Below are 27,177 nucleotides of genomic sequence, written 5' to 3' on the forward strand. Positions count from 1 at the left end.
TTAAAGTTTACATCCCAAAAAATACTACAAAACTATCAGAATGTAAATATTATTTATGAATCAAACCGAAAAGTAATCCAGTCCTCATTGGCCATTTCTTGAAATCCTTGCTGAAACTCTTCATAAAGGGCCCAAATTTGTGCACAGCTCTCAATATCCTTAGAGATGCTATATGCCAAAGAGAAGTTGGGCTCTTCTAGGCCAAAATGATGGCAATCATCACTGTAGAAACAAGTAGTGAAATGTCAGTAGATTTTTACAAAAGAAAAACTGTTAAATGTCAGTAAGTTAAACTAACAATTTAACTGCATTCCCCGTGTATGTGTTTGTGTGCATGCACCTGACAGTGAAGGTAGACAGTAGGAGGCTACGTCTACCTAACATGAGAATTTTACTTTAACTACTTGTCAATGGGCTCCTCTAAATTCATTAATATGCACTTTTTCCAAAGGAGTCAAAGTAAAATTGGTAATATATCAATATATTTTATATACATAATGTAGATCATATATAACAAATGTTTGCTGCTGCTGCTGCTAAGTTGCTTCAGTCGTGTCCGACTCTATGAAGTCGATCAGTCCTGTCCGACTCTGAGCGACCGCACGGACTGCAGCCCACCAGGCTCCTCCGTCCATGGGATTTTCCAGGCAAGAGTACTGGAGTAGGGTGCCACTGCCTTCTCCAAGAATTACACAAATTTGTGGATAAATCTGAGAATAGGTTAAAGAATATCCATTAACATTCTTCTTGGTTGAAAGAATTAGTTTCTAGAATGCAAGACTGTTGTTGTTTAGTTGCTACGTTATGTCCAACTTGTGCAACTCCATGGCAGGCAGCCCACCAGGCTCCCCTGTCCATGGTGTTTCCCAGGCAAGAATGCCATGTCTTCCTCCAGGTGATCTTCTTGACCAAGGGATTGAACCTGCACCTCCAGTATTGACACGCAGATTCTTTACTGCTTGAGCCAACAGAGAATGAAAGATATTCCTCACCTAATTAGTGTAATGTCACTTAATAAGCATGGTACTAAAGCCTCCAATCATCTATGAAAGCAATTAATATATGGATGCATTTGCCTAAACAGACCAAAAATATAAATTTTTATGAACATTTAATATTTTAATTCATTTTTATTGGACTATAGTTGCTTTACAATGTTAGTTTTATTGTACAACAAAGCAAATCAGCTATATGGATACATATGTCTCTGCTTTATTGGATTTCCTTCCCATTGAGGTCACAACAGAGCACTGAGTGGAGTTTCCTGAGCTGTACTGTAGGTTCACTATGAACAAAGCTAGTGGAGGTCATGGAATTCCAGTTTAAGCTATTTCAAATCCTAAAAGATGATGATGTGAAAGTGCTGCACTCAATATGCCAGCAAAGTTGGAAAACTCAGCAGTGGCCACAGGACTGGAAAGGGTCAGTTTTCATTCCAATCCCAAAGAAAGGCAATGCCAAAGAATGCTCAAACTACCACACAATTGCACTCATCTCACATGCTAGCAAAGTAATGCTGAAAATTCTCCAAGCCAGGCTTCAACAGTACGTGAACCATGAACTTTGATATGTTCAGGGTGAATTTAGAAAAGGCAGAGGAACCAGAGATCAAATTGTCAACATCCACCAAATCATCGAAAAAGTAAGAGTTCCAGAAAAACACACTACTTCTGCTTTATTGACTATGCCAAAGCCTTTGACTGTGTGGATCACAACAACCTGTGGAAAATTCTTCAAGAGATGGGAATAGCAGACCACCGGACCTGCATCCTGAGAAATCTGTATGCAGGTCAAGAAGCAAAAGTTAGAACTGGACATGGAACAACAGACTGGTTCCAAATCAGGAAAGGGGTACATCAAGGCTGTATATTGTCTTATTTAACTTATATGCATAGTACATCATGAGAAATGCTGAGCTGGATGAGGCACAAGCTGGAATCAAGATTGCAGGAAGATATATCACTAACCCCATGACACCACCCTTACGGCAAAAAGTGAAGAACTAAAGAGCCTCTTGATGAAAGTGAAAGAGGAAAGTGAAAAAGCTGGCTTAAAACTCAACATTCAGAAAAATAAAATCATGACATCTAATCCCATCACTTCATGGCAAACAGATGGAGAAATAGTGGAAACAGTGACAGACTTCATTTTGGTCAATCACTACAGATGGTGATTGCAGCCATGAAATTAAAAGATGCTTGCTCCTTGAAAGGAAAGTTATGACCAACCTAGAAGTGAAAGTGAAAGTGAAGTAGCTCAGTCGTGTCCGGACTCTTTGCGACCCCATGGACTGTAGCCCACCAGGCTCTTCCGTCCATGGGATTTTCCAGGCAAGAGTACTGGAGTGGGTTGCTATTTCCTTCTCCAGGAGATCTTCCTGACCCAGGAATTGAACCTGGGTCTCCCACATTGTAGGCAGATGCTTTACCATCTGAGCCACCAGAGATGAGCAACCTAGACAGCATATTAAAAAGCAGAGACACGACTTCGCCAACAAAGGTCCATCTAGTCAAAGCTATGGTTTTTCCAGTAGTCATATATGGATGTGAGAGTTGGACCACAAAGAAAGCTGAGCACTGAAGAATTGATGCTTTCGAACTGTGGTGTTGGAGAAGACTCTTGAGAGTCCTTTGGACTGCAAGGAGATCCAACCAGTCCATTCTGAAGGAGATCACTCCTGAGTATTCACTGGAAGGACTGATGTTGAAACTGAAACTTCAATACTTTGGCCACCTAATGTGAAGAACTGACTCGTGTGAAAAAGACTCTAATGCTGGGAAAGATTGAAGGCAGGAGGAGAAGGGGACAACAGAGGATGAGATGGTTGGATGGCATCACCGACTTGATGGACATGAGTCTGATTAAACTCTGGGAGCTGGTGATGGACAGGGAGGCCTGGCGTGCTGCAGTCCATGGGGTCACAAAGAGTCAGACACAACTGAGCAACTGAAGTGAACTAACTGACAGTACATTCTCATTAGGTATCTATTTTATATTTTATAGTATCAGTAGTGTTCTTGCCTGGAGAATCCCAGGGATGGGGGAGCCTGGTAGGCTGCCGTCTCTGGGGTCGCACAGAGTCGGACACGACTGAAGCGACTTAGCAGCAGCAGAAGCAGTGTATATATATATAAATCCCAATCTTCCAATTCATCCCAACCTCCACCCTTTCCCTCCTTGGTGTCCACACCCTTGTTCTCTACATCAGTGTCTCTAGTTCTGCTTTGCAAATAAAATAATCTATACCCTTTTTCTAGATTCCATGAATATGCATTAATATACAATATTTAATACAATTTTTAAACTTAATATTTTATTATTATAACATAAAACAATGAATGTTTTTAAGTTTCATCTTTTCACTAGCTTCAAAAGCTTTCAAAAGCTTCACTTTTCCAGAAGCTCTAAAAGTAATTTTCCATTAATTTTATATATTCCATTTTCAAATACAATGAGATCATATAAAGCAAGTATATTCCAACTCCTTAATTTAACTTTTAAATAAATTTAATTTTCTATTATTATTTAATTTGCTATTATTACTTCTATTATTTCTATTTCTAGGCCTAACCAGAAACTTGGTTTTATTTGCTTTTCTCTTTCCTAATAATAATTCAACAACTCCTAAGAAAACAGTAGCATGAGCACTTAATACTGGTATTTTTTAAACTGCTGAAGCTTATAAAAAGACATTAATATAACAGATACAGGTACATTATTAGCTTAATATATAAACATAAAACTTTTTTTCCAAAATGAGCACTATCAGTTTTAAAGAATAAACATACAGCAGCTTTTTTCTTATGACTTCAAGATCATCAAATTCAACTTTCTTCTCTTTTATTGACTTTGCACTTTGATCAAGAGTACTCAGCTGGCCTGTTTCAATAACATCATCACCAGGCTTTAGTTGGTCCCAACGAGCTTTAAATTTTTCCAGTTCTTGATAATAAATCTGAAGACGTGATTTGACGTTTCCTTTCATCACTTCAATCTATAAGTCAACAGAGTATACATAATTTAACTCAATGTAAATTTCTACTTTATATTCACATTTTTACTTCCAATATTTTCTATTTAAAGGTCAAAAAACATCAATATCAACTTTTCTAAAGATTCTTATTCATTATTTATTTCAAGTGCAATGAATTTACTCAAAAATAAATTAGACACTAAATTTACAATAACAAAAGATATACTGCAAACATCAACATTACAAAACCATTCACATGACTAACAGCATCTGTGATAACTATCAACAAAATTAATACGATAAAAAAAGTTTCCTCAGTGACATCCAGTTGTTCTACCTGATTATACAGCTGCTTAATAAAGAAGGGCATCTCCCAGTCTCCCATGCAGCTCACCACCAGAACACTAGGTTCTGGTCAGTAGGATATGAGCACAATAAATGCGCACAGCTTCCAGCCTGGACTCTTATAAGACACCTCACACAGTAGGTAACAAACCATTCATAAGAAAGTCTGATAATACTGTCACATATATTCTTGCTATGGCATAAATGAAGGTAAATTCTGTGACATGATCATCACTTATACAAAATATCTTATTACATAGAAGTGCTGAGGGAGATCAATTCCATCAATAATATAAAATTCTTATAAATGTGAGCTATAATGAAATAAAGACAAGAAATTGTAAATGAGGGAAAAAACTGTTCTCATTTTAACAAAGAAAGCTTCTTACCTGGTCTTTAATCATAAGTTGGTGACTTTCCATCATCAACTCAAATTTATCCCACTTAGCTTTCAGATTACTAATTGTTTCTAAACCTCCACCTGCCACAGTCCGTAAAAGTCTGTTTTTATCTTCAGCCTCTTGAAATAAGGGCAAAATCTAAAAGTTAAAAAACAGTATGTGAAAAACAACATACTTTATCAAATTTATTAAGATTCCATTTATTTAAAATTGTTTTATGATTTGCTTTTTAAATCAGGATTTTTGCTTTTATATAATTTGTTAAATTTCTAGATATAAAGTTTCTAATATATATTATTACATGCAAACTCAAGCACTCAAACATCAACTAAAAAGGATAATAAAAGTGGTAATATGAAACTAAATTAAATCATGATTATAGGAAGACAATACTATACCTGTTCAAAGTAACATTATTATACAGGTTCCACTCAAAGAAAATGCTGGAGACTTTTATGGTTTGCAATTATCTTTTTTGTCTGGCTATTGATTGTGAAATCTGAGAAACATCTTTCACTATTGTGATTATGTAGCAATTACCCACTTAATATCATTGTATCATGATTGGTCAACAAACAGAAAAATTATAGAATTCTAGAAGACTCTTGAGAGTCCCTTGGACTGCAAGGAGATCCAACCAGTCCATTCTAAAGGAGATCAGCCCTGGGTGTTCTTTGGAATGAATGATGCTACAGCTGAAACTCCAGTACTTTGGCCACCTCATGCGAAGAGTTGACTCATTGGAAAAGACTCTGATGCTGGGAGGGATTGGGGGCAGGAGGAGAAGCGGACGACAGAGGATGAGATGGCTGGATGGCATCACCGACTCAGTGGACGTGAGTTTGAGTGAACTCCGGGAGATGGTGATGGACAGGGAGGCCTGGCCTGCTGCAATTCATGGGGTCGCAAAGAGTCGGACATGACTGAGTGATTGAACTGAACTGAACTGAATATCACCAAAACTACCATTTAATAGAAAAATCTGTAATCACTTTTTACAATCCAGATGCATATCAGAATTATCTTGAAATTTTTTGAAAAATGCAAATGTTCAAGTATTGCTTTTTTTCTCCAAAGTTCCAGATATGTTTCTATTGAGCAGTCATGTTCAAAAACAACTGGACTATATGATGATCTTTTATTTTTATCTAGTTTGTTTCACTTTTTCTATTTCATATTCAATGCTACCATTTCATTTAGTTTATGTTTTCCAATTTTTGTTGCAACAAGCAACAAAGGTTTACTGTATAGCACAGGGACCTACAGTCAATATCTTGTAATAACCTATAATGGAAAATAATCTGAAAAATAATATATGCATATAAATGAATCACCTTCCTGTGTACCTAAAACATTGTTAAGTACTATACTTCAATAAAATATATATATATATTAAGAAAAAAATGAAAGAAAGAGAAAGAAAGGAAAAACTGAAGAATCGGAATCAAGCTCCTATATTTAGCTTCTGCCTGAAATGCCCTGAGTTGTATATAATGAGCAGTCCTTTAAAGAGCCCAGGTGTAGGTCAATAAGTGCTAAACTGCTCAAATTGCTTCTAGATCTTTTAAAGCACCATAAAACAATAGTGTCCTATAATTTATAACTGTACTTCTGCTACTCATCAAAGCAGTAAAATCCATTGAAAGATATTTAAAAATCATTGTTTACATAACAGACAACAACAACAAAAAATCAAATATATCTCAATGGCCAGTTTGCAATTCCTGAGAAACAGAGAAACAATTAACCAAGAATCCATGTTGTACTAGGAACGTCAGTGAGAGAGAAGACAGAAAGTGAAAGTTGCATCTGACTCTTTGGGACCCCATGGACTCTACAGTCCATGGAATTCTCCAGGCCAGAATACTGGAGTAGGCAGCCTTTCCCTCCTCCAGGGGATCTTCCCAACCCAGGAACTGAACCGGAGTCTCCTGCATTGCAGGCAGATTCTTCACCAACTGAGCTATCAGTTGGTAAAGAGAAAACAGAGTAGGATTCTCATTTCCAGTGTGAAAAGAACTTAAGCCTGTGAAGACATTACAAGTTTCCAAGTTTGTATCGTGTATGCAAGCGAGCTAAGTTGCTTCAGTCGTGTCCAGCTCTTTGCGACCCCATGGACTGTAGCCTGCCAGGTTGCTCTGTCCATGGGATTCTCCAGGCAAGAATACTGAAGGGGGTTGCCACTTCATACTCCCGGGGATGTTCCTGATCCAGGGATCAAACCCATACCCTCCTGCATTTCAGGAGGGTTCTTTACCATTAGTGCCACCTGTAAGCCAGTTTCCAAGTCTATCTGATGCAAAGATACTTATCCACACACCAACAGGGGTACATACCAAAACACAATTCTGTAACATCTTGCCGCTGAAAACCCGGCAGTGACTCCTCAGTGTCCACAGAATCGTGTGGCTCGCATGACCTGGATTCTGCCTAGCTCTTTATTCGGTCTCGTGCCACACCCTGCCTCACATGTAGTTCCCAACATACATCTATTTCCCTTAGTTTTTGTGATGATATGCTTCATGTCTTTCATTCCACGTCATTATCAATCTCCTTTGCTGCCTCCATCTATACTTGAACTCTAAATTTTGAAATGCTCAAACCTGATTCTATACCCTCTACAGTTTGTCAATCGCAAGAGCTAGTTCAATTCTATGGCTTTAAACATCATGAATGTTAAAATGATTTCCAAATGTACATCTCTAATCTTCACCTTTACTCTAAATTCCAAATTCCTCATTCTACATGGCATGTCAATCCCTGCTACCTTCAATCCCCAAACAACTCCTCTCTAGTCATCCTCATCTCAGTAAATGGTACCATTAGATTCCTAGCTGCTAAAGCGAAAAACCTAAGAGACATGTTTCTTTCTTTTCCTCTAATCCCCTATTTACTTCTAACGCATCAGAAGACCTTGGTTCTAACTCTAAAATGCATCATCACTTTCTCTGGTTCTCTCCATCTCCTCTGCTATTCCATGGTACAAGCTTAGATAATCCTTTGTACACAAACTGGAACATCCTACTAACTCTCTGCTACTATTGTCTCCCTCCAATCCATTCTCCACAAAGCAGCCAGAGTAATCACTTCAAAATGCAATCCACATTTATCTTCTCATTACTTAAATCCCTCTAAAATTTTTCTACTACTCTCAGAAAAGAACTCGAACTCCCTAGGATTGTCTGAAAGTCCCTTCCTAATCTGGCTCTTGCCTACCTCTCCAATTTCACTCAAGCCACTTTTTCCTTGAATAATATGGCTTTCTTGATAACTAAGTTTCTTGACAATATTTATACCTATCTCACTTCCTTAAGTATGTCAAGGTCCTCTACCTTAAGATTAACAGTGTATCCTTAAGTATATCAAGGTCCTCTACCTTAATATTAACTGTGTATCCACTGTTCCATCTGCCCTCTAAATCTCGGAATGGTTGCCTCCTTACCCTGCAGGTCCCAGTGCAAACAGACGTCATCTGTCTGATACGGTCTCCAGGATCACCACCCTGAGAAACATCGCGCAGCTGGGCACGCTCATCCTCTTACTAATCTAGCTCCTCATGTTCCTTTCTTCCTCTCCGTCTCTATCTCTCTCACATGCACACACAACACACACTTACACATGAATGCAGATTTCAGTAACACAGAGCAACCATACTTGCAATCGCAGTGCCTAGCACAATGCCTGCAATATATCAGGAGATCTGTAGTCTGTCCGACTCTTGGCGACCCCATGGACTGCAGCACGCCAGGCCTCCCTGTTCATCGCCAACTCCCAGAGCTTGCTCAGACTCATGTCCATTGAACCGGTGATGCCATCCAACCATCTCATCCTCTGTCGTCCCCTTCTCCTGCCTTCAGTCTATAGTAAGTATTTGTCAAATAAATGCCTCCATGATTTAGCTAACTGCCACAGTTCATAATGCTATTCTTTCTTTAGTTACTTCCTTCTACAAGACAAGTACACTATTTTATTTGCCTTTAAACCCTCTTTATACCTTTAAGCCTACCATATAAAAGTTTATAATTCATTCTACCATGAAGGTATATTATTTCTTTCACCTCTAATCTATCTTGTAATTTTCAACCTATCCTGTAAGAAGAATACATAAAAGTTTGTATCTATTTTGAATTATTTCTCCTCTTTCCTCCAAACATAACTAAGATCACCTATAACATGTTCTACAAATTGTGGCTTGTTTATTCTACGTTCTAGCCTTCTGGATACAGTTTTTATGAATCTTTAACCACCTTTTTATCTTTGTCTCTAATTATGAGCTCTTCCATCATGTGTGTGTGTGTGTGTGTGTGTGTGTGTGTGTGTGTGTGTACTCCTAGTTCAGCACTAACTTCATATTTAAGCATCATAAAAGTACAACCTTGGAAGTAACAGCATGAACTATTTAAGTTTAGTCTTATTCTAATAAGCCACATCATAAAAGGTCACAAATACTTCCAAAAACAATATATATTGTGGTTACTGTTTCATTACAACAACAAACATTGAGTCCAATCATAAGCAGACTAATTTTATAGACTTCCTTATAATATTATAATTATATGATATTTGCAGTCACATAATATTACATGATTTAATCATTCCAGTACAGTTAAAAAAATAATAAATTACTTTGTGATTCTTACCTCTGGCTTCCGTTCTTGTAGCTTACTATATTGTAAATTTGCATTACCTATCTCTTCCACAGACTGGGGCATAATTGTTAAGACTTCCATAGCCTCGGTAACGAATGTGTCAATTTCATGTAAATGAGCTGAAAAGGAAACATTGAAATATAAGAAATGTTATTATCATCAAAAAAATGCAATTACATAATTTCTAAACCATGTAATGTTAGAAGTAATCACTATATGAAATACAGTAAGTCCTAAGTTGTCATTTGCTTTCATAAAGAAAAATTCAAAGTATAGAATAAGCAAAAATTTTCTTCTCATGAAATTGTAATTGCTTTATATAACATTTAAAAATTTTTAGAAGAAAGTGAAAATGTATTTACTCACTCTTAGTAAGTTTTACTATAAGTTGGCAACTTTTTCAGTCTTTTAAATAATATGCTAGAACATATTTCAGTTTAAATGAAAAAAGAAACACTGATATTTTGGAAAATAGTACAGGCATTCCTCATTTTATTGTGCTTTGTAAATATTGCATTTTTTATGAATTGAAGGTCTGTGGCCACCCTGCATGGAGCAAGTTTATCAGTGCCATTTTTCCAACAGCATTTGCTTGCTTCAAGTCTCTGTGTCACATATTGGTAATTCTCCCAATATTTCAAACTTTTTCATATTGTTACATTTGCTATGGTGATCTTTAATCAGTGATCTTTGATGTTACTATTAATTGTTTTAGAGTACCATGAACCACACTCACATAAGACAGCAAACTTAATTGATAAGTGTTGTATATATTCAGACTGTTCCACCTCTCTAATTCCCTCAGACACAAAAATATTAAAATTGGGTCAATTAATGGCCTCTTAAGTGTTCAAATTAAAGAGTGACACATCGCTCACTTTAAATCAAAAGCTAGAAATGATTAAGTTTAGTGAGGAAGGTATATCTAACGATGAGATAGGCCAAAAACTAGGCCTCTTGCACCAAACAGTTAGCCAAGGAAAAGATCTTAAGGGAAATTAAATGTACTACTCCAGTGACTACACAAATGATAACAACGTGAAACAACATTATTGTTGATCCAAAGAAAGCGCTAGTGCGGGCAGAAGACGAAACCAGCCATCAGCCCCTTATGCCAAAGCCTGATTCACAGTGCGGCCCACCCCCCTTCAGCTCTATAAAGGCTGAGAGGCGAGGGAGCTGCAGAGGAAAAGCTTAAGCCAACACAGGTTGCTTCATGAGATTAAAGAAAGAAGCCATCTCCGTAACATGAAAAGTGCAAGATGAAGCAGTAAGTACTGATGGAGGAGCTGCAGCAAGGTACCCAGATAATCTAGCTAAGATAGTTAATGAAGCCTGCTCCACTGAACAGCAGACTTTGAAGGCAGATGAAGCAGCCTTCGATTAGAAGACATCATCAAGGACTTTCATAGCTAGAGAGGAGAAGTCAATGCCTGTATTCAAAAGACAGGCTGACTCTCTTGTTAGAGGCTAATGCAGATAAGTAGACACCAATGCTCGTTTACCATTCCAAAACTCCTACTACCCTTCAGAATTAAGTTGAATCTATTCTGCCTGTGCTCTTGAAATAGAACAACAAAGGCTGATGCAAAAAAAACACACACACACACACAAAGCCTGACAACAGCACATCTGTTTACAACATAATTTACTGAATATTTTAATCCCATTGCTAAGACTTACTACTCAGAAAAAAAAGATTCTTTTCAGAATCCACCAGCTCACTGACAATGCACCTGGTCACCCACAAGCTCTGATGGAGATGTACAACAAGATTCATGTTGTTTTCATGCCTGCTGACACAACATCCATTCTGCAGTCCATGGATCAGTAAGTAATTTGAACATTCAAGTCTTATTATTTAAGAAATACATTTCATAAGGCTACAGCTGCCACAGATACTGATTCCTCTGATGGGTCTGAGATAAGTAAATTGAAAATCTTCTGAAAAGGATTCACCATTCTAGATGCCATTTAAAACATTCATGATTCATGGGAGGAAGTCAAAACCTCAGTGTTACAAGGAGTTTGGAAGAAGCTGATTGCAATCCTCCTGGATGATTCTTAGAGCTTCAAGCCTTAAGTGGCAGAAGTAACTAAAGATGTGGTTTAAAAAATAGCAAGACACCTATAACTAGAGGTGAAACCTAAAGATGTGAATGAATTGCTGCAGTCTCATGATAAAACTTTCACAAATGAGGAGTTGCTTCTAATGGATGAGCAGAGAAGTGGTCACTTGTAATTTTGAGACTTTGGTCCTGCTGAAGATGCTACGAAGATTGCTGAAATGACAACAAAGGACTTAGAATATTACATAACTCAGTCAGTGAAGCAGCGGAGGGTTTGAGGAGACTGACATCAATTCTGAAAGAAGTACTACAGTGGGAAAATACCATCCAACAGCACTGAAAGCTACAGAGGCACTGTGCATGGAGGGAAGAGTCAATCAACGCAGCACACTTGACTGTTCTTACTTTAAGAAACTGCCATGGCCACTTCGACCTTCAGTAACGCTACCCTGATCAGTCAACAGCCATCAACATCAAGGGAAGACTCTCCAACAGCAAAAACATCATGACACACTGAAGACTCACCTGATGGCTAGCATTTTTAGCAATGAAGCATTGTTCAGCTAACGCATGTATATTGTTTATTTGCACACAATGCTTACTGCACAGTTAAGAGACTGCAGTACATGTAAACATAACTTATACATGCACTGGAAAACCAAAAAAGTTCACCTGACTCTGTCACAATAATCCCTTTACTGCGGTGGTCTGGAAATAAACCTGCAATATTTCTGAGGCATGCCTGGAGTCCTTCGAAAAGGTAAGGACAAATACATTATACTAGAATTACCCCCTTTCTCAGTGAAATATGCAACAAACTGATACTAGCTCACACTGCAAATAACAGAAAAAAGTCTTCAATTTTTAGACCTCATGGAGTTTCCTACTTTACTAAAATTATCATCTTAAGCTGATTTTTATTTCATACAATTCTCTAGATTGCTTTTTATTTTAATCATCACTGAGACTCATATTCATAACTAAAAACAATTAACAAGTGTATTTACCCTGGATGGACTTCTTCAAAGAAAGAACAAGCACGTCAAATAACTTCTGGATGAAATCATCAATCACAGTCTTCACAGGGTTACAATTAATATTTAAGCAATCTACCTTGACAGCACTGAAAAATGCCAAAGGACATATTTTGACATGAAAAAGGCTAAGTGGAGGAAAAGAGTGTCATTATGATCTTGTGTAATACACCCAAAATTATCATTGTGATCCTTAAGCACGTTTAGATTTTAACAAAAATGCCTTACACATACTCATACATAATAGCTTTTCATTTAACAATGGTTCTGTTATAATACTACAGTTTTTAATAATCCAATGTATCATATTTTAAAAAGTAGCACATTATAAAATACTAAAGTATCAACATGAATATATTCAAATTTTTAAATGTTTTACTTGTCACAGTATGTAACGTACTTATTTAAAGATTTATAAAATAAATTATTATCCTGGACTCAAAGCACAAACAACGATAGGAGAAATAAAACAAACAGAGAAAGTGAAGATAGATTATGAATACACTAAAGCAATAAAACCATTTTAGACCTAATTCACAAAAATTGAATAAATTATTAATTCAGATGTTCAATCATATGGGCAGAAAACTCTCAGTACTGTTGGTCAGAGTATAAAATCATACAATTTTTGCAAAGGGAAATTTAGCAATATTTAACAAATAGTTTTAAAACAGGTATATTCTTTTATCTTAGTAACTCAATTTTTTGAATTTATCCTAAGATTTTCAGACTCCAAGATTTACCTACAGCTATCTTGTCAAGGTATTAAATACAGTCAAAAATTAGAAATAAACTAAATACAGGAATGGCTAAATAAGTTATTATATATCCATATAATTTAAAATTATATTTTTGAGGACCAGGTAATAACATAGCAAAATACTAATGATTAGTGTTAAATAAAAATAACAGGTTATAGTATGATCCAAATTTTGTAAGCAGATGTATGAATATGTCTAAAACATCAAACACTAACAGTAACTGTCATTGTGTTTTTTATATTTTAAAAAATTTATAAAACAAATTACTATTTTAATAATCAGAAAAATGCATGTATTTTTAAGAACACTAATTCTTTGCATGGTACTCTGGATGCAAATTATAACACTGACAAATATTATTAGAAATTGAACCAGACTCATTCATCTAAGTAAAACCTCGTATTTATCTTAAATTACATAAAGTTTAAAAATATCTGGAGACTGAGGAAAAAGTTATTTAGAAAGGCCCTTTTTAAAACATAGAACCAGGTGATATTCTTAGAAAGCAAGTTATAAGTGTTAAATACAATTTCATTATAAAAGTACAATTTTCTCTTACAAAGTTTTACTTATTTATTTCAGTCACCCATTAACTGGAGAGGTTTAAATGCCAACACACAAGAGGCAATTTGTCTTATATTAATACATGAAGTTATATGATTTTTGAAATTCTAACATAAAATTTCAAAATTTCTAATATTCTAATATTTCAAGTATTTCTAATATTTGATATATGAAAATCTTGGTAAACCTGAAAAAATTATACCAGATTTTTAGTAATGAATTAACACATAAAGTAATATGATTATACCAGAGTAGTACTCACTGAATCTTGTGGACAAGACTAATGTTCACCTTTTCAATTGAAAATATTAATAACATGCAAATAAGGTCTCATTTAGCCATAGATAGAATGGGATAAACATAGATAGCTTACCCAAAAAGTATATCCTTACTAGCATATCTGAAATACATCATTAGAATATGGCTTATCTAATCTTATAGCATATTTCCCAAAATACCCATAATATAAATATTTGTGCGTTTATGTATGTGTCCACTCACTTAGATGAATACATGTTAATTTACCAGCAAGAAAGAGAAAAGATGAAATATGGCACGGAGGACAGGCATCCTTTTTGTTTTGTTTAGCTTTGGCAGGGATGGATAAACAGGAGAGCTGTCTATAGAAAGGAACAAACAGTAGTAGCGATCTTGAACAGTCAGGTGACAGACAGCATAGTCATACTAGATGGGCAAGAAAGTGCTCAAAAAGAGTATCCACAGAGAAGAGAAACATCACAATGGCATTATCTTTTCCTTACTTCAAACTAACATCAATGACACTATCATTATCCCAGTCATCCAAACTCAAGCCTTCAAATCATTTGCCTCTTCTCTATTCCTCATCCTTTATCTGCCTTCGAAAATAAGACATCTTGGGGCATCCCTGGTGGTTAAGAATCTTGGGGCTTCACAGAGGTTAGGAATCTGCCTTGCAATGAAGAGACGTGCGTTCAATCCCCGGTCCAGGAACTAAGATGCCACAGATGGCAGAGTAACTAAGATTCTATGCTTCTATGAAGATCCTGCATGCTGCAACTAAGACCACACTGTGAAATAAAAGAAAGACCTCTTGTGAGAGTCGCTCAGTCGTGTCCGACTCTGTGACCCCATGGACTATACAGTCCAGGGAATTCTCCAAGCCAGAATAGTGGAGTGAGTAGCCGTTCCCTCCTCCGGGAAGACCTCTTAACACCTCAGAATATTTCCTCCTCCTTATTTGGAATACCAACAACTAAATTCAATTAATTAGTCCTAGTCTTCAGGATGAAGACAGGCCAACCTCGCTTCCTCCAGGACCTCTTGATTCCACCATACGACTCTTTATTACCAGACTAACATTCCTAATGTATAGCTTTGGTACTGACACACTTCTCTTTAGAAAGCTTCAACAACTAATCGCTCTAACATAAATAAAATCCAAATCACCTGTTTTACAATTTAAGACTCTCCCAAATCTGTTCTTTATCTACTACTTTCCAGAAATATTTCTTCTAGTCCCTAGCAAAAAATTAACTCTAATCAAACTGGGTTTCCCTGGTAGTTTAGCTGGTAAAGAATCCGCCTGCAATGTGGAAGACCTGGGTTTGATCCCTGGGTTGGGAAGATCCCCTGGAGGAGGACATGGCAACCCACTCCAGTATTCTTGCCTGGAGAATCTCCATGGACAGAGGAGTCTGGTGGGCTACAGTCCATGGGGTCTCAAAGAGTAGGGCACGACTAAGCGACTAACTTTCTTTCACTTTTCATGTAGTATTAATAGTAACAATTAATAACAACTAACACTGACAATTTACCTTCTAATTTATATGCAAATTACTCACTTAATCTTCAAAACACTGAAATAAATGATATAGCTGTAACTATTTTAAAGTTGAGGAAACTGAGGTTAACAGGGTCTAAGTAATTGTCAAAGTCATGCAGCTAGTAAGAACCATCTAACTCCAGAGCCCACTCTCTCAACCTCTCCATGTACTTGACTTTATCATCAAATACACTTGTCTTATTGTACTACTGGAGAGCAAACTATTTCATCTCAGGAACACTGTCATCTTTCTACTTTCATAGGACAAGGTTTCACATACTGGAAATGATCAGCAAATATTTACTGAAAGAATAAACAAATGGCCACCTCATGCGAAGAGTTGACTCATTGGAAAAGACCCTGATGCTGGGAGGGATTGGGGGCAGGAGGAGAAGGGGACGACAGAGGATGAGATGGCTGGATGGCATCGCTGACTTGATGGACGTGAGTCTGAGTGAACTCCGGGGGTTGGTGATGGACAGGGAGGCCTGGCGTGCTGCGATTCATGGGGTCGCAAAGAGTCAGACACGACTGAGCGACTGATCTGATCTGATCTGTTATTACCCTTTATAGGTAATATATGTACAACTCAACAAGGCCCTTCTTTCCTAGAGCTCATTGCATTGAGTGGTCCCACTGATATGAATTTCAGAGAGTAAGGAGGATATTCTGGGTTATGAAATGCCCCTCAGAGGGTTTTCTCCGCATTTAGGGCACTACCTAGATGCAGCACTGTTTTGTGTGCTTCCCGGGGCATTCTGAAAGCCAGAGCCATACAAAATTAAGGTCAAATATCCCCTGGTATGCTCCCTCCAGTAGCTTCTCACAGTTCTTAGACTGTGCCCGGGCACATCAAACGTTAGATCTGAGAGAAGCCTCCTCCCCAGTCTATTCTATCCAACTAGGTCTCAGCCAGCAGAACCTCTAGAAGAGGTTCTCTTAGTCTCAGCAGTGCTCTACTCAGATGAATCTCAAGCATTATAGCTGAGCTCTGGAGAAGGTAAGACAATAACTTGTCTTCAGTACCACTAAGTGAAGAGTACCCATCTATACCCTTGGTAAAAACTGCTACTATGTTAAATATTACTTTAACTTCTTTAACTTCTGTATTATACCTTGGAAGCCGTTCTACTTCTTTTCCTTTTATTTTCAGTGCTTTAAAATTTTTCTCCCAATCATGTACCGTAGAAAGATGCTTTTCCACTAGAGCTTCCATATCAACTTGCCCAATTACAATCCACTCCTATTTAAATGAAAAACATATTATTTTAAAAATTAGAGCTAATAAATGAAGATTTAAAAGATTAGAGTCCAAATATCAAGAACAATAAAAAGAGGCAAAAGAGAAGTTTCAGGTAAATTTCAACTTAAGTTATGTACATATAATCATTACCATAAAGCCTAAAAAATGAACAGGGAAAATATATATATATATATAAAAATGCAGTAATCATAAAACTTTTTTGAAGAGATTGCAAAAAAACTTTTCTTTACATTCTCAAGTTTGATGTATACAAAGGCAAAACCACTTCTACCAAGCCAAGAGCTACTATAGGTTACAAATCTGACATTGTCCAGATTCAATTAATTCTAGAAAAACAAAATGCAGAAGCACTGCAGTGGCAGTTAAGAAATTTACTGAATTCTCAGTCACTCCTCAGGATCAATAAAATGAACTAATAAATATAATAAATATAAATTAGAGTTTATTTCTGAAGAGTTAGTATGATGCACCCATAGCTCAGTTCGTAAAGAATCTGCATGCAATGCAGGAGACCCAGTTTGATTCCTGGGTTGGGAAGATCCGCTGGAGAAGGGATAGGCTACCCACTCCAGTATTCTTGGGCCTCCTCAGCAGCTCAGTTAAAGAATCCGCCTGCAATGTGGGAGACCTGGGTTCGATTTCTGGGTTGGGAAGATCCCCTGGAGAAGGGAACGGCTACCCACTCCAGTATTCAGGCCTGGAGAACTCCATGGACTGTATAGTTTGCAAAGAGTCGAACATACTGAGCAACTTTCACTTTCACATTTATCTACACAAAAGTAAGAAATTAAATCATGTCAATTTCATTAATGTAGAAGGCTTCCCTCCATGGCATATTCTCAATCCAAAGAATGAAGAAAAGGATAAATGTTTCTATATATTTTCCTGAAAGGAACTAAAAATGACACAAGAGAGTCATATCAAATTCCAAGTTGATTCAAAAGAAGAAAAGAAAGAAAAAGTAGTTTCTCAATCTTCAAATAGTCAAATTTGTAGCATAAATCTAGATTTTAACAGAATCCTCAACTTTGGCCCTCTGGTTTGCACATTTTTATTTTATGCCACACAATATCAACTACTGAGTTGTACATTTAATACTAATTCAATCAGATGAATATTATAATAGGACAATTTCATGTCCCATACCTTATGCTGATGTAAAACAGCTGACAATCTCCTAAACAGATCTTCTGCTTTGCTGAAAATAGTCAGAAATCCACTTGCATTTCTATCAATCATAATAGAAAAAATAGATTCATCTCCTGCTTCACCCACTCCCTTAAACTGATTAGGAATGCTGATGAATCTCTTCATTTCTCTATAATATTTAGCTCGAATTTCTTCAAAAGGAGGCTTGAATTGCAACCGTCCTTGTCTGAAAGCAAATAAATAACCTTAAAATATAAATTACTGAAAAATTATATACTGAAAACTAAATTGGGTTTTAAAAACCTTACTTGTATATTAAATCTATATTTATTTCTGGCAGATTCTCATTAAGTGCTTCTAAGCCCATCTGATACTGATGCTCCAGAGCTTTGTACACTTGATGATTCCAGTGCTGTTTCCACGCATGCATGTCACTTGCTTGAAACCCCTAGTAAATTATAGTCATATTTTTTATTTAATAATTAGGTGGTAGAATGGGTTTTCATTTAATGCTTTTATATAACATTTGGTAAAATTATAAGCAAAAAATCCCTCATCTTAAATATCTTAAACATATATTAATTGCTACTTGTATATCTAAAGTCAAATATGAAAATCTCTAATCTTTGTGCTCATAAATAATATACAAAAGACCAGCAAAATTTTAAAAATCAAGTTACTAGTAAATGAATTTTATGTGTGGACTTTATTTTATGATCCTATAAAAACAACAGTAATAACAGAAACCATATCTTAAAATTTCTTAGCCCTTTTTCAAAATTCCCATCAAATATAACTCTTCTATTCCCTTCCCACTCCCTAAATAATCCATTGCACATTAAAAACATGGTAACTTTAAAATATGAGAATGCTCAGAATACTTTACATACTTTTTCTGCTTCCATATAACCATAAACATATAAATTCTAATACTTAAATTTTTATTTATTTTTTAAAGTTTGAACCGAAAAATATATGTAAATGTTTAAAACACCTACCTCATATACCACTAACATCTCAAGGTAGATTCTGTGTTAACTACTTTTACACAGATCATCTAATATCAAAATATATGTGGAAATGACATTTTACTGAAATATAACAAAAAACAATTCTGAAACAGAGTTATTTCAGTAATTTGACTTCTGCCTACACTTAACTTTGTCACAACAGACATCACCTTTTAAAAGAAAACTAATGAATGATAGATATTTAAGCACGAAGTCAGAAAAACTGTTTACAGAGTCTAAATTGAGGGATTTGGCATTCCGTAAGACAAACAAAACTTGTACTTTTACTTGTAAATGTGCTGCTAATTTATGGTCTTTATACATAATTCAGTTAAATTCTAAATTTATGAGCAATTCATTAGCAAAGATTTACAGATAACCTTTATGAACTTTTCATCAATTCATATATTCAAATTCTGAAAATTTCATATTTCAGAGTGTAGACATAAAGTAAAACACACTTTACCTGAGCCTCTACACTTGCTAAGCCAGTTCTCAATTCTTGTAATCCATCTTTCCACCGCTGTTGCTGCCGAAGCAAATCAATGTTCATAAGAACTACCACCTGTAAAAAATTAGAACACAAAAATTTCAATAGAAAAACTTGACAGGCACCACCTTACCCAAGTGATCAAAATTAACTCAACCTATAATAACACATATCAATATCTGATCAATGTACTGAGAAAGGCAAAATATCACTTTTGTGGTATTCCTATTAAAACCATATAATCTCAATCTAAAAATGAGAAGGCATCATATAGAATCAAGTCAACAGACAAAATAATTGATCAGTACTCATCAAAAGTATCAAGGTCATGAAACACAAGATAAGACTCAGGGAGAAGAAACTATGGAACCTTAAAATGTAAATACAAGGTGGGATCTGGGATTGGACCCTTGAAAAGAAAAAGGACTTCAATGAAAAAGTTTTAAAATTCGAAACAGTTTATTTCCTAGTTTTGATAAACATACTATGGTTACATAAGTTGTTGACAATAGGGGAAGTTGGGTGAAGGACAACTGTGAACTCTTTATTTGCAACTTTAAGTCTCAAATTATTCCCAAATAAGAAGTTATTTAAAAGTATATCCAAATTACTTTTTAAATAATACTATTCATAGCTTATTAAATTTTATAAATAAAATATACCTTTTCACAAAATGTAGTGTGCCACTTTCTCAGTTTCCTATTTTCAGTGGCAAGTCGTTCAGCAGCATTTTGGAGTTTTTGGATGTAGCCTTCTAATTCTTTAGGATTATCCCAAGTAATGTGTGACTTTCCCCCACTTCCTGCTTTTGAATTCTAAGGTACAACAAATGACAGTGTTCAAATATAGTTCTTTTTTTTGAAAAGATTCAATATTCTACGTCATTAGTACAACTGTCCTTAACACTAACCTGCAATAAAAGAGCACACAGTAGTTTTTCCATTTTATAAACGATAAGGCATTCTGGGCAGGATTGAGCAGCTCCGTTCCTTCCAAGTTGTCCCTCTTACAGCTAAAAAACCCAGACATAACACACCAAACAAGCACAGGAAGACTAAAAGATAGAAATAAGGAGGTGGACAGCCTAGAAACATCGGGAATTAAGGACAACACACCAGGATTTCCTTAGTGTGTCCCATATATCCCGGACAGGATGCTGGAGAAGTCTACAACCTGGAACCACCCCCAGAGGCAGACAGAAAAAGGCTCCAGAAGAAGCCTGTTCCCTCTAGCCACAGGACCAGGAAAACAGTGGCTGAATGAAAAAAAAAACCTTTTTATGATATACACCCTACTCCTGGTGGGCTACAATCCATGGGGTCCCAAAGAGTCAGACACAACTGAGCGACTAAGCACACACACACACCCCCTACTCCAACCCAACAGAGTAGAAACCCAGCCACTTCTGCAGTTTCAGGGGACCAGAAGAGGCGCTTCTCCTCCATCCCCTGCTAGGTCAGTGGCGCCTGACAGAGGCGGGGCAGCCACCTTCACCAGCCTGCAACAGAGCATGTGCACCAGCCCTCCGCATCCTCCCACCAGGTCCCAGAGCTCAGCGGGGAGCAGGGCGGATCCTCTTCATGGAGGCAATAAGACACCGCCAACTGGCATCCTGCTTTGGTGGGAAGTCGTCAGTGGGGCAAAAGGGGACACTAGACTTCCACTGCACCCAGCTAAAAAGGAAGCAGTGTGAGGCAGTGCTCCACTTTTGTCAGGATGGCATCTGCAGACACAAGCAGAAATTTAATATATACACTCACCCTGTCCTCCAGCTATACTTCACTGTGTCAGAGAGGAAGAGTCACTTAGAAAGGAATGAAAATAGCAGCAGATTTCTTAGCTGAAACCCTGAGGGACAAGAGGAAGTGGAACGACACTTTCAAGTTCGATGCATGAAGCAGGACACTCAAAGCCGCGCTCTGGGAAAACCCTGAGCGGTGGAGAAGGGAGGACGTGGACTGGGGGTCAGGATGGGGGAAACGTGCACCCGTGGCTGAGTCATGTTGATGTACAGCAAAAATCACAATATTGTAAAGTAATTATCCTCCAATTAAAATTAATTAATTAAAAAATAATAAATGATAGAATGTGGAAAGACAAGTGCTAAGAAAACCCTGCCTCCGGAAAACAGGAAATGCCTTAGGATTGTAGGTCCGTGGCCTCATTACAAATGACCAAAAGTTTAATTATGAAAAACATACTGTAATGTACTAATTGCTGCTTATACTATAAGGATATATGAATAGATTAGAACAGCAATTCTGGAAAGGTTTTTTTTTTAAATGTAGCATCTGAATAGTCAGTTGGGGGTAGTGTTTGAACATCTGTGTTCTGAGTTCAAGTCCTATACATTCTGCTTGCTAGCTGCATGAGTGAGCTTGTAATTGAACCTCTTAAAGGCATGGGTTTCATGTATGAAACAGAAATGATGAGGATATGATGAAATTATAACATATACCAAAAAAATCTATAAATGTATGTATCCATATCTGTGTATGCATGTATATTCATACAAATAAAGGACTATCTAATAATTGAGTTATTTTATACAAATCATTTAGCATAGTATGTACTCCATAAATGTTTGCCAGTATTACTCATGTGTGTTTGATTCTGATTTATTTTAATATGTTAACTACGTCTTAGTATCTAAATTTAAAAAAAAAAAAAACTCAAAAAATAGTGCTAAAAGAAAACAACTGTCAGTTGTGAACTTTACACTTGCTGAAAACATCCTTCAAAAATGAGGGAAAATAAAAACATTCTCAAAGGAAAACTAAGAGAATTTGTCACCAGCAAACCTACTCAAGGTATGGCTAAAGACAGTTTTCTCAATAAGAAGAAAATGATTTTTTAAAAAAGCATAGAACTTCAGAAAGGAAAAGAGAATGTTAGGATGCAGAAAATGCAAATAAAAAAATAAACTATCCTTCTTCTCATAAATTTCTTATTGATATTTGATGACTGAAGCAAACTCCATCTGATACAGTGTTCTTTGTGTATAGAGGATACTAAATAATTAAGATGAAATAAGTGAATGGAGTAAAGAGACCTAACTACAAGCAAAGTTTCTACACTTCACTCGAACTGACAAATGGTAAGACCAAGAAAGTCTCTGCCATACAGTAACCTTCAATAAATAGCTGATGAATGGTGAAACTAAACAACTATAATATTCAACAGAATATGCAGTGAATCCATTCAAAGATTTACTGAGCAATTACATACACTACTTGGTGTTGTACTGACAGAGTATAAAAGTAAATAAATTAGAATCCCTAGAGTGAGTGGCAAGGGGAGTACAAGGAACTTTAGCGTTCCTTTTCCTCCCATCTCAGTTTTTGTCCCCTACTGTGTCTCATTTAACATATGCTAATTATAATTATTTCGCCCTCATGGAAAACAGCCTCGTACTGGCTTGCATAACTCAATGAAGTTATAAGCCATGCTATGCATGGCCACTCAAGATGGATGTATCATACTGAAGAGTTCTGACAAAATGTGGTCCACCTGAGGAAGAAATGGCAAACCACTCCAGTATTCTTGCCAGGAGAAGCCCATGAATAGTATGAAAAGGCAAAAAGATAGGACACCAGAAGATGAGAACCCCCAAGCTGGAAGGTATCCACACTGCTACTGAGGAAGCGTGGAGGACAGTTACTAATAGCTCCAGAAAGAATGAAGAGGCTGGGCCAATGCAGAAATACGCTTAGTTGAGGATGTGTCTGGTGGTGAAAGTAAAGTCCAATGTTATAAAGAATAATATTGAATAGGAACCCGGAATGTTAGGCCCACAAGTCAAGGTAAATTAGACGTGGTCAAATGGGAGATGGCAAGACTGAACATTGACATCTTAGGAATCAGTGAAGTAAAATGGACAGGCACAGGCAAATTTAATTCAGATGAACATTATACCTAATGCTGCGGGTAAGAATGCCTTAGAAGAAATGAAGTAGCCCTCAATAGTTAACAATAAAGTCTGATGCATTATTTGGGTGCAACCTCAAGAAGAAAAGAATGATCTCAGTTCATTTCCAAGGCAAACTATTCAACATCACAGTAATCCAAATCTATCTCCCAACCACTGATGCCAAAGAAGCTCAAGTTGACCAGTTCTATGAAGAACAACACCTTGTAGAACTAATGACAACAACAAAAAAAGATGTCCTTTTCATCACAAGGGATTGGAATGCAAAAGTAGGAAGTCAAGAGATAACTGGAACAACAGGCAAATTTGGCCTTGAAATACAAAATGAAGCAAAGGCTAACAGAGTTATGTCAAGAGAATATGATGGTCACAGCAAACACTCTTTGCCAACAACCCAAGAGACGATTCTACACATGGACATCATCAGATGGTAAATAACGAAACCAGACTGATTATGTTCTTTACAGTCAAAGATGGAGAAGCTCTATACAGTCAGCAAAAACAAGACCTGGAGCTGACTGTGGCTCAGACCATGAATTCCTTATTGCCAAATTCAGGCTTAAATTGACGAAAGTAGGGGAAACCACTAGGCCATTCAGGTATCAGTTCAGTTCAGTTCAGTCACCCAGTCGTGTCCGACTCTTTGTGACCCCATGAATTGCAGCATGCCAGGCCTCTCTGTCCATCACCAACTCCTGCAGTTTACCCAAACTCATGTCCGAGTCGGTGATGCCATCTAGCCATCTCATCCTCTGTCATCCCCTTCTCCTCCTGCCTTCAATCTTTCCCAACATCAGGGTCTTTTCAAATGAGTCAGCTCTTCACATCAGGTGGCCAAAGTATTACAGTTTCAGCTTCAGCATCATTCCCTCCAATGAACACCCAGGACTGATTTCCTTTAGGATGGACTGCTTGGATCTCCTTGCAGTCCAAGGGACTCTCAAGAGTCTTCTCCAACACCTCAGTTCAAAAGCATCAAGCAAATCCCTTTTGATTATACAGTGGAGGTGACAAACAGATTCAAGGGACTAGATGTGGTAGACAGAATGCCTGAAGAACTATGGAAGGTTTGTAACACTGTATAGGAGCCAGTGACCAAAACCATCCCAAAGGAAAAAAAATGCAAGAAGGCAAAGTGGTTGTCTTAAGAGGTTTACAAATAGCCGTGGAAAAAAAAGAAGTGGAAAGCAAGGAAGAAAGGGAAAGACATACCCATATGAATACAGGGTTACAGAGAATAACAAAGAGAGGTAAGAAAGCCTTCCTCAGTGAACAGTGCAAAGAAACAGAGGAAAACAATAGAATGGGAAAGACTAGAGATCTCTTCAAGAAAACTGGAAGTGTCAAAGGAACATTTCATGCGAGAATGGGAAAGACTAGAGATCTCTTCAAGAAAACTGGAGGTGTCCAAGGAACATTTCATGCAAGGATGGTATGATAAAAGACAGAAATGGTTAAGGACTTAAAAGAAGCAGTAGAGATTAAGAAGAGGTGGCAAGAATACATAAACTATACAAAACATTTTAAATGACCCAGTAACCACGATGGTGTGGTCACTCACCTAGAGCCAGACATCCCAGAGTGCAAAGTCAAGTGGGCCTTAGGAAGCATCACTATGAACAAAGCTAGTGGAGGTGATGAAATTCCAGCTGAGCTATTTCAAGTTCTAAATGATGATGCTGTGAAAGTGCTGCACTCAATACGCCAGCAAATTTGGAAAATTCAGCAGTGGCCATAGGACTAGAAAAGGTCACTTTTCATTCCAATCCCGAAGAAGAGCAAAGTCAAAGAACATTCAAACTACTGTACAACTCAGTTCATTTGACATGCTAACAAGATTATACTCAAAATCCTTCAAGCTAGGCTTCATCAGTACACGAACCAAAAAATTCCAGATGTAGAAGCTGGGTTTCAAAGAGGCAGAAGAACTGGAGATCAAATTGCCAACATCCATTGGACCATAGAAAAAGCAAGGGAATTCCAAAAAAAAAATCTACTTCTGCCTCTTTGACTACGCTAAAGCCTTTGATTGTGTGGATCACAACAAATAGTGGAAAATTCTTAAAAGATGTGAGTACCAGACCACCCTACCCATTTCCTAAGAAACCTGTATGTGAGTCAAGAAGCAACAATTAAAACTGAACATGGAACCGGTTCAAAATTCAGAAAGGAGTATGACAAGGCTATATATGGTCATCCTGCTTATTTAACTCACATACTTACTATATCATGTGAAATGCCAGGCTAGAGGAATCATAAGCTCAAGTCAAGATTTCAGGGAGAAATATCATCAGCCTTAGATAAGCAGATTACACCACTTTACCAGAAAATGAAGAGGAACTAAACAGCCTCTAGATGAGGGTGAATGAGTGAAAAAACTGACTTGAAACTCAGCATTCAAAAAACTAAGATCATGGCATCCAGTCTCATCACTTCATGGCAAATAGAAGGGAAAAAAGTGAAAGCAGTGACAGATTTTGTTGAGCTCCAAAATCACTGTGAACAGTGACTGTAGCCATGAAATTAAAAGACCCTCCTTGGAAAACTGGACAGCTACTTGTAAAAGAATGAAATTAGAACACTTCCTACCACCATACAAAAAGATAAACTCAAAATGGATTAAAGACCTAAACGTAAGACCAGAAACTATAAAACTCTTAGAGGAAAACACAGGCAGAACACTCGACATAAATCAAAGCAAGATCCTCTATGACCCACCTCCCAGAGTAATGGAAATAAAAACAAAAGTAAACAAGTGGGACCTGATTAAATGTAAAAGCTTTTGCACAGCAAAGGAAACTATAAGCAAGGTGAAAAGATAACCCTCAGAATGGGAGAAAATAATAACAAATGAAACAACTGATAAAGGATTAATTTCCAAAATATACAAGCAGATTATACAACTCAATACCAGAAAAACAAACAACCCAATCAAAAAGTGGGAAAAAGACCTAAACAGACATTTCTCCAAAGAAGACATACAGATGACTAACAAACACACAAAAACAAAAAAATTCTGTAAAGCAATTACCCTTCAATAAAAAAATAAATTAAAAAACAAAAAGACACTCCTTGGAAGAAAAGCTATGACCAACCTAGACAGTGTATTAAAAAGCAGAAACATCACTTTGCCAACAAAGGTCCATCTAACCAAAGCTATGGTTTTTCCAGTAGTCATGCATGAATGTGAGAGTTGGACCATAAAAAAAGCTGACTGCCAAAGAAACGATGCCTTTGAATTATGGTGCTGAAGAAGACTAGAGCCCCTGGACAGCACAGAGATCAAACCAGTCAATTCTAAAGGAAATCAACCATGAACATTCATTGGAAGGACTGATGCCGAAGCTGAAGCTTCAATACTTTGGCTGCTGCTGCTAAGTCGCTTCAGTCGTGTCCAACTCTGTGCGACCCCATAGATGGCAGCCCACCAGGCCCTGCCATCCCTGGTATTCTCCAGGCAAGAACACTGGAGTGGGTTGCCATTTCCTCCTCCAATGCATGAAAGTGAAAAGTGAAAGTGAAGTCGCTCAGTCGTGTCTGACTCTTAGCAACCCCATGGACTGCAGCCTACCAGGCTCCTCCATCCATGGGATTTTCCAGGCAAGAGTACTGGAGTGGGTTGCCATTGGCTACTTAACGCAAAAAGCCAACTCATTTTCAAGATTCTAATGTTGAGAAAGATTGAAGGCAAAAGGAGAAGGGGGTGGTAAAGGATGAGACATATGCTACAGACAGC

At 37.1% G+C, this 27,177-nt stretch overlaps 1 protein-coding gene across 2 annotated transcripts in view; it reads right to left on the minus strand.

Moving 5' to 3' along the window:
- The window catches only part of DYNC2H1 (dynein cytoplasmic 2 heavy chain 1), a 395,032-nt gene that overhangs the window by 340,123 nt on the left and 27,732 nt on the right, over positions 1 to 27,177 (minus strand). For both annotated transcript variants that reach the window (XM_024975702.2, XM_024975701.2), the window contains exons 14-23: positions 20,176 to 20,328; positions 19,490 to 19,588; positions 18,322 to 18,461; positions 18,011 to 18,239; positions 16,716 to 16,843; positions 12,445 to 12,560; positions 9,360 to 9,487; positions 4,708 to 4,857; positions 3,789 to 3,994; positions 67 to 222 (exon numbers count right to left, since the gene is read on the minus strand). In XM_024975702.2, the coding sequence (XP_024831470.1) occupies positions 67 to 222; positions 3,789 to 3,994; positions 4,708 to 4,857; positions 9,360 to 9,487; positions 12,445 to 12,560; positions 16,716 to 16,843; positions 18,011 to 18,239; positions 18,322 to 18,461; positions 19,490 to 19,588; positions 20,176 to 20,328 (1,505 nt within the window). The remainder of the gene's footprint in view (positions 1 to 66; positions 223 to 3,788; positions 3,995 to 4,707; positions 4,858 to 9,359; positions 9,488 to 12,444; positions 12,561 to 16,715; positions 16,844 to 18,010; positions 18,240 to 18,321; positions 18,462 to 19,489; positions 19,589 to 20,175; positions 20,329 to 27,177) is intronic.

Source organism: Bos taurus, chromosome 15 (genome assembly GCF_002263795.3).
Source record: "Bos taurus isolate L1 Dominette 01449 registration number 42190680 breed Hereford chromosome 15, ARS-UCD2.0, whole genome shotgun sequence".
Taxonomy (NCBI): Eukaryota; Metazoa; Chordata; class Mammalia; order Artiodactyla; family Bovidae; genus Bos; species Bos taurus.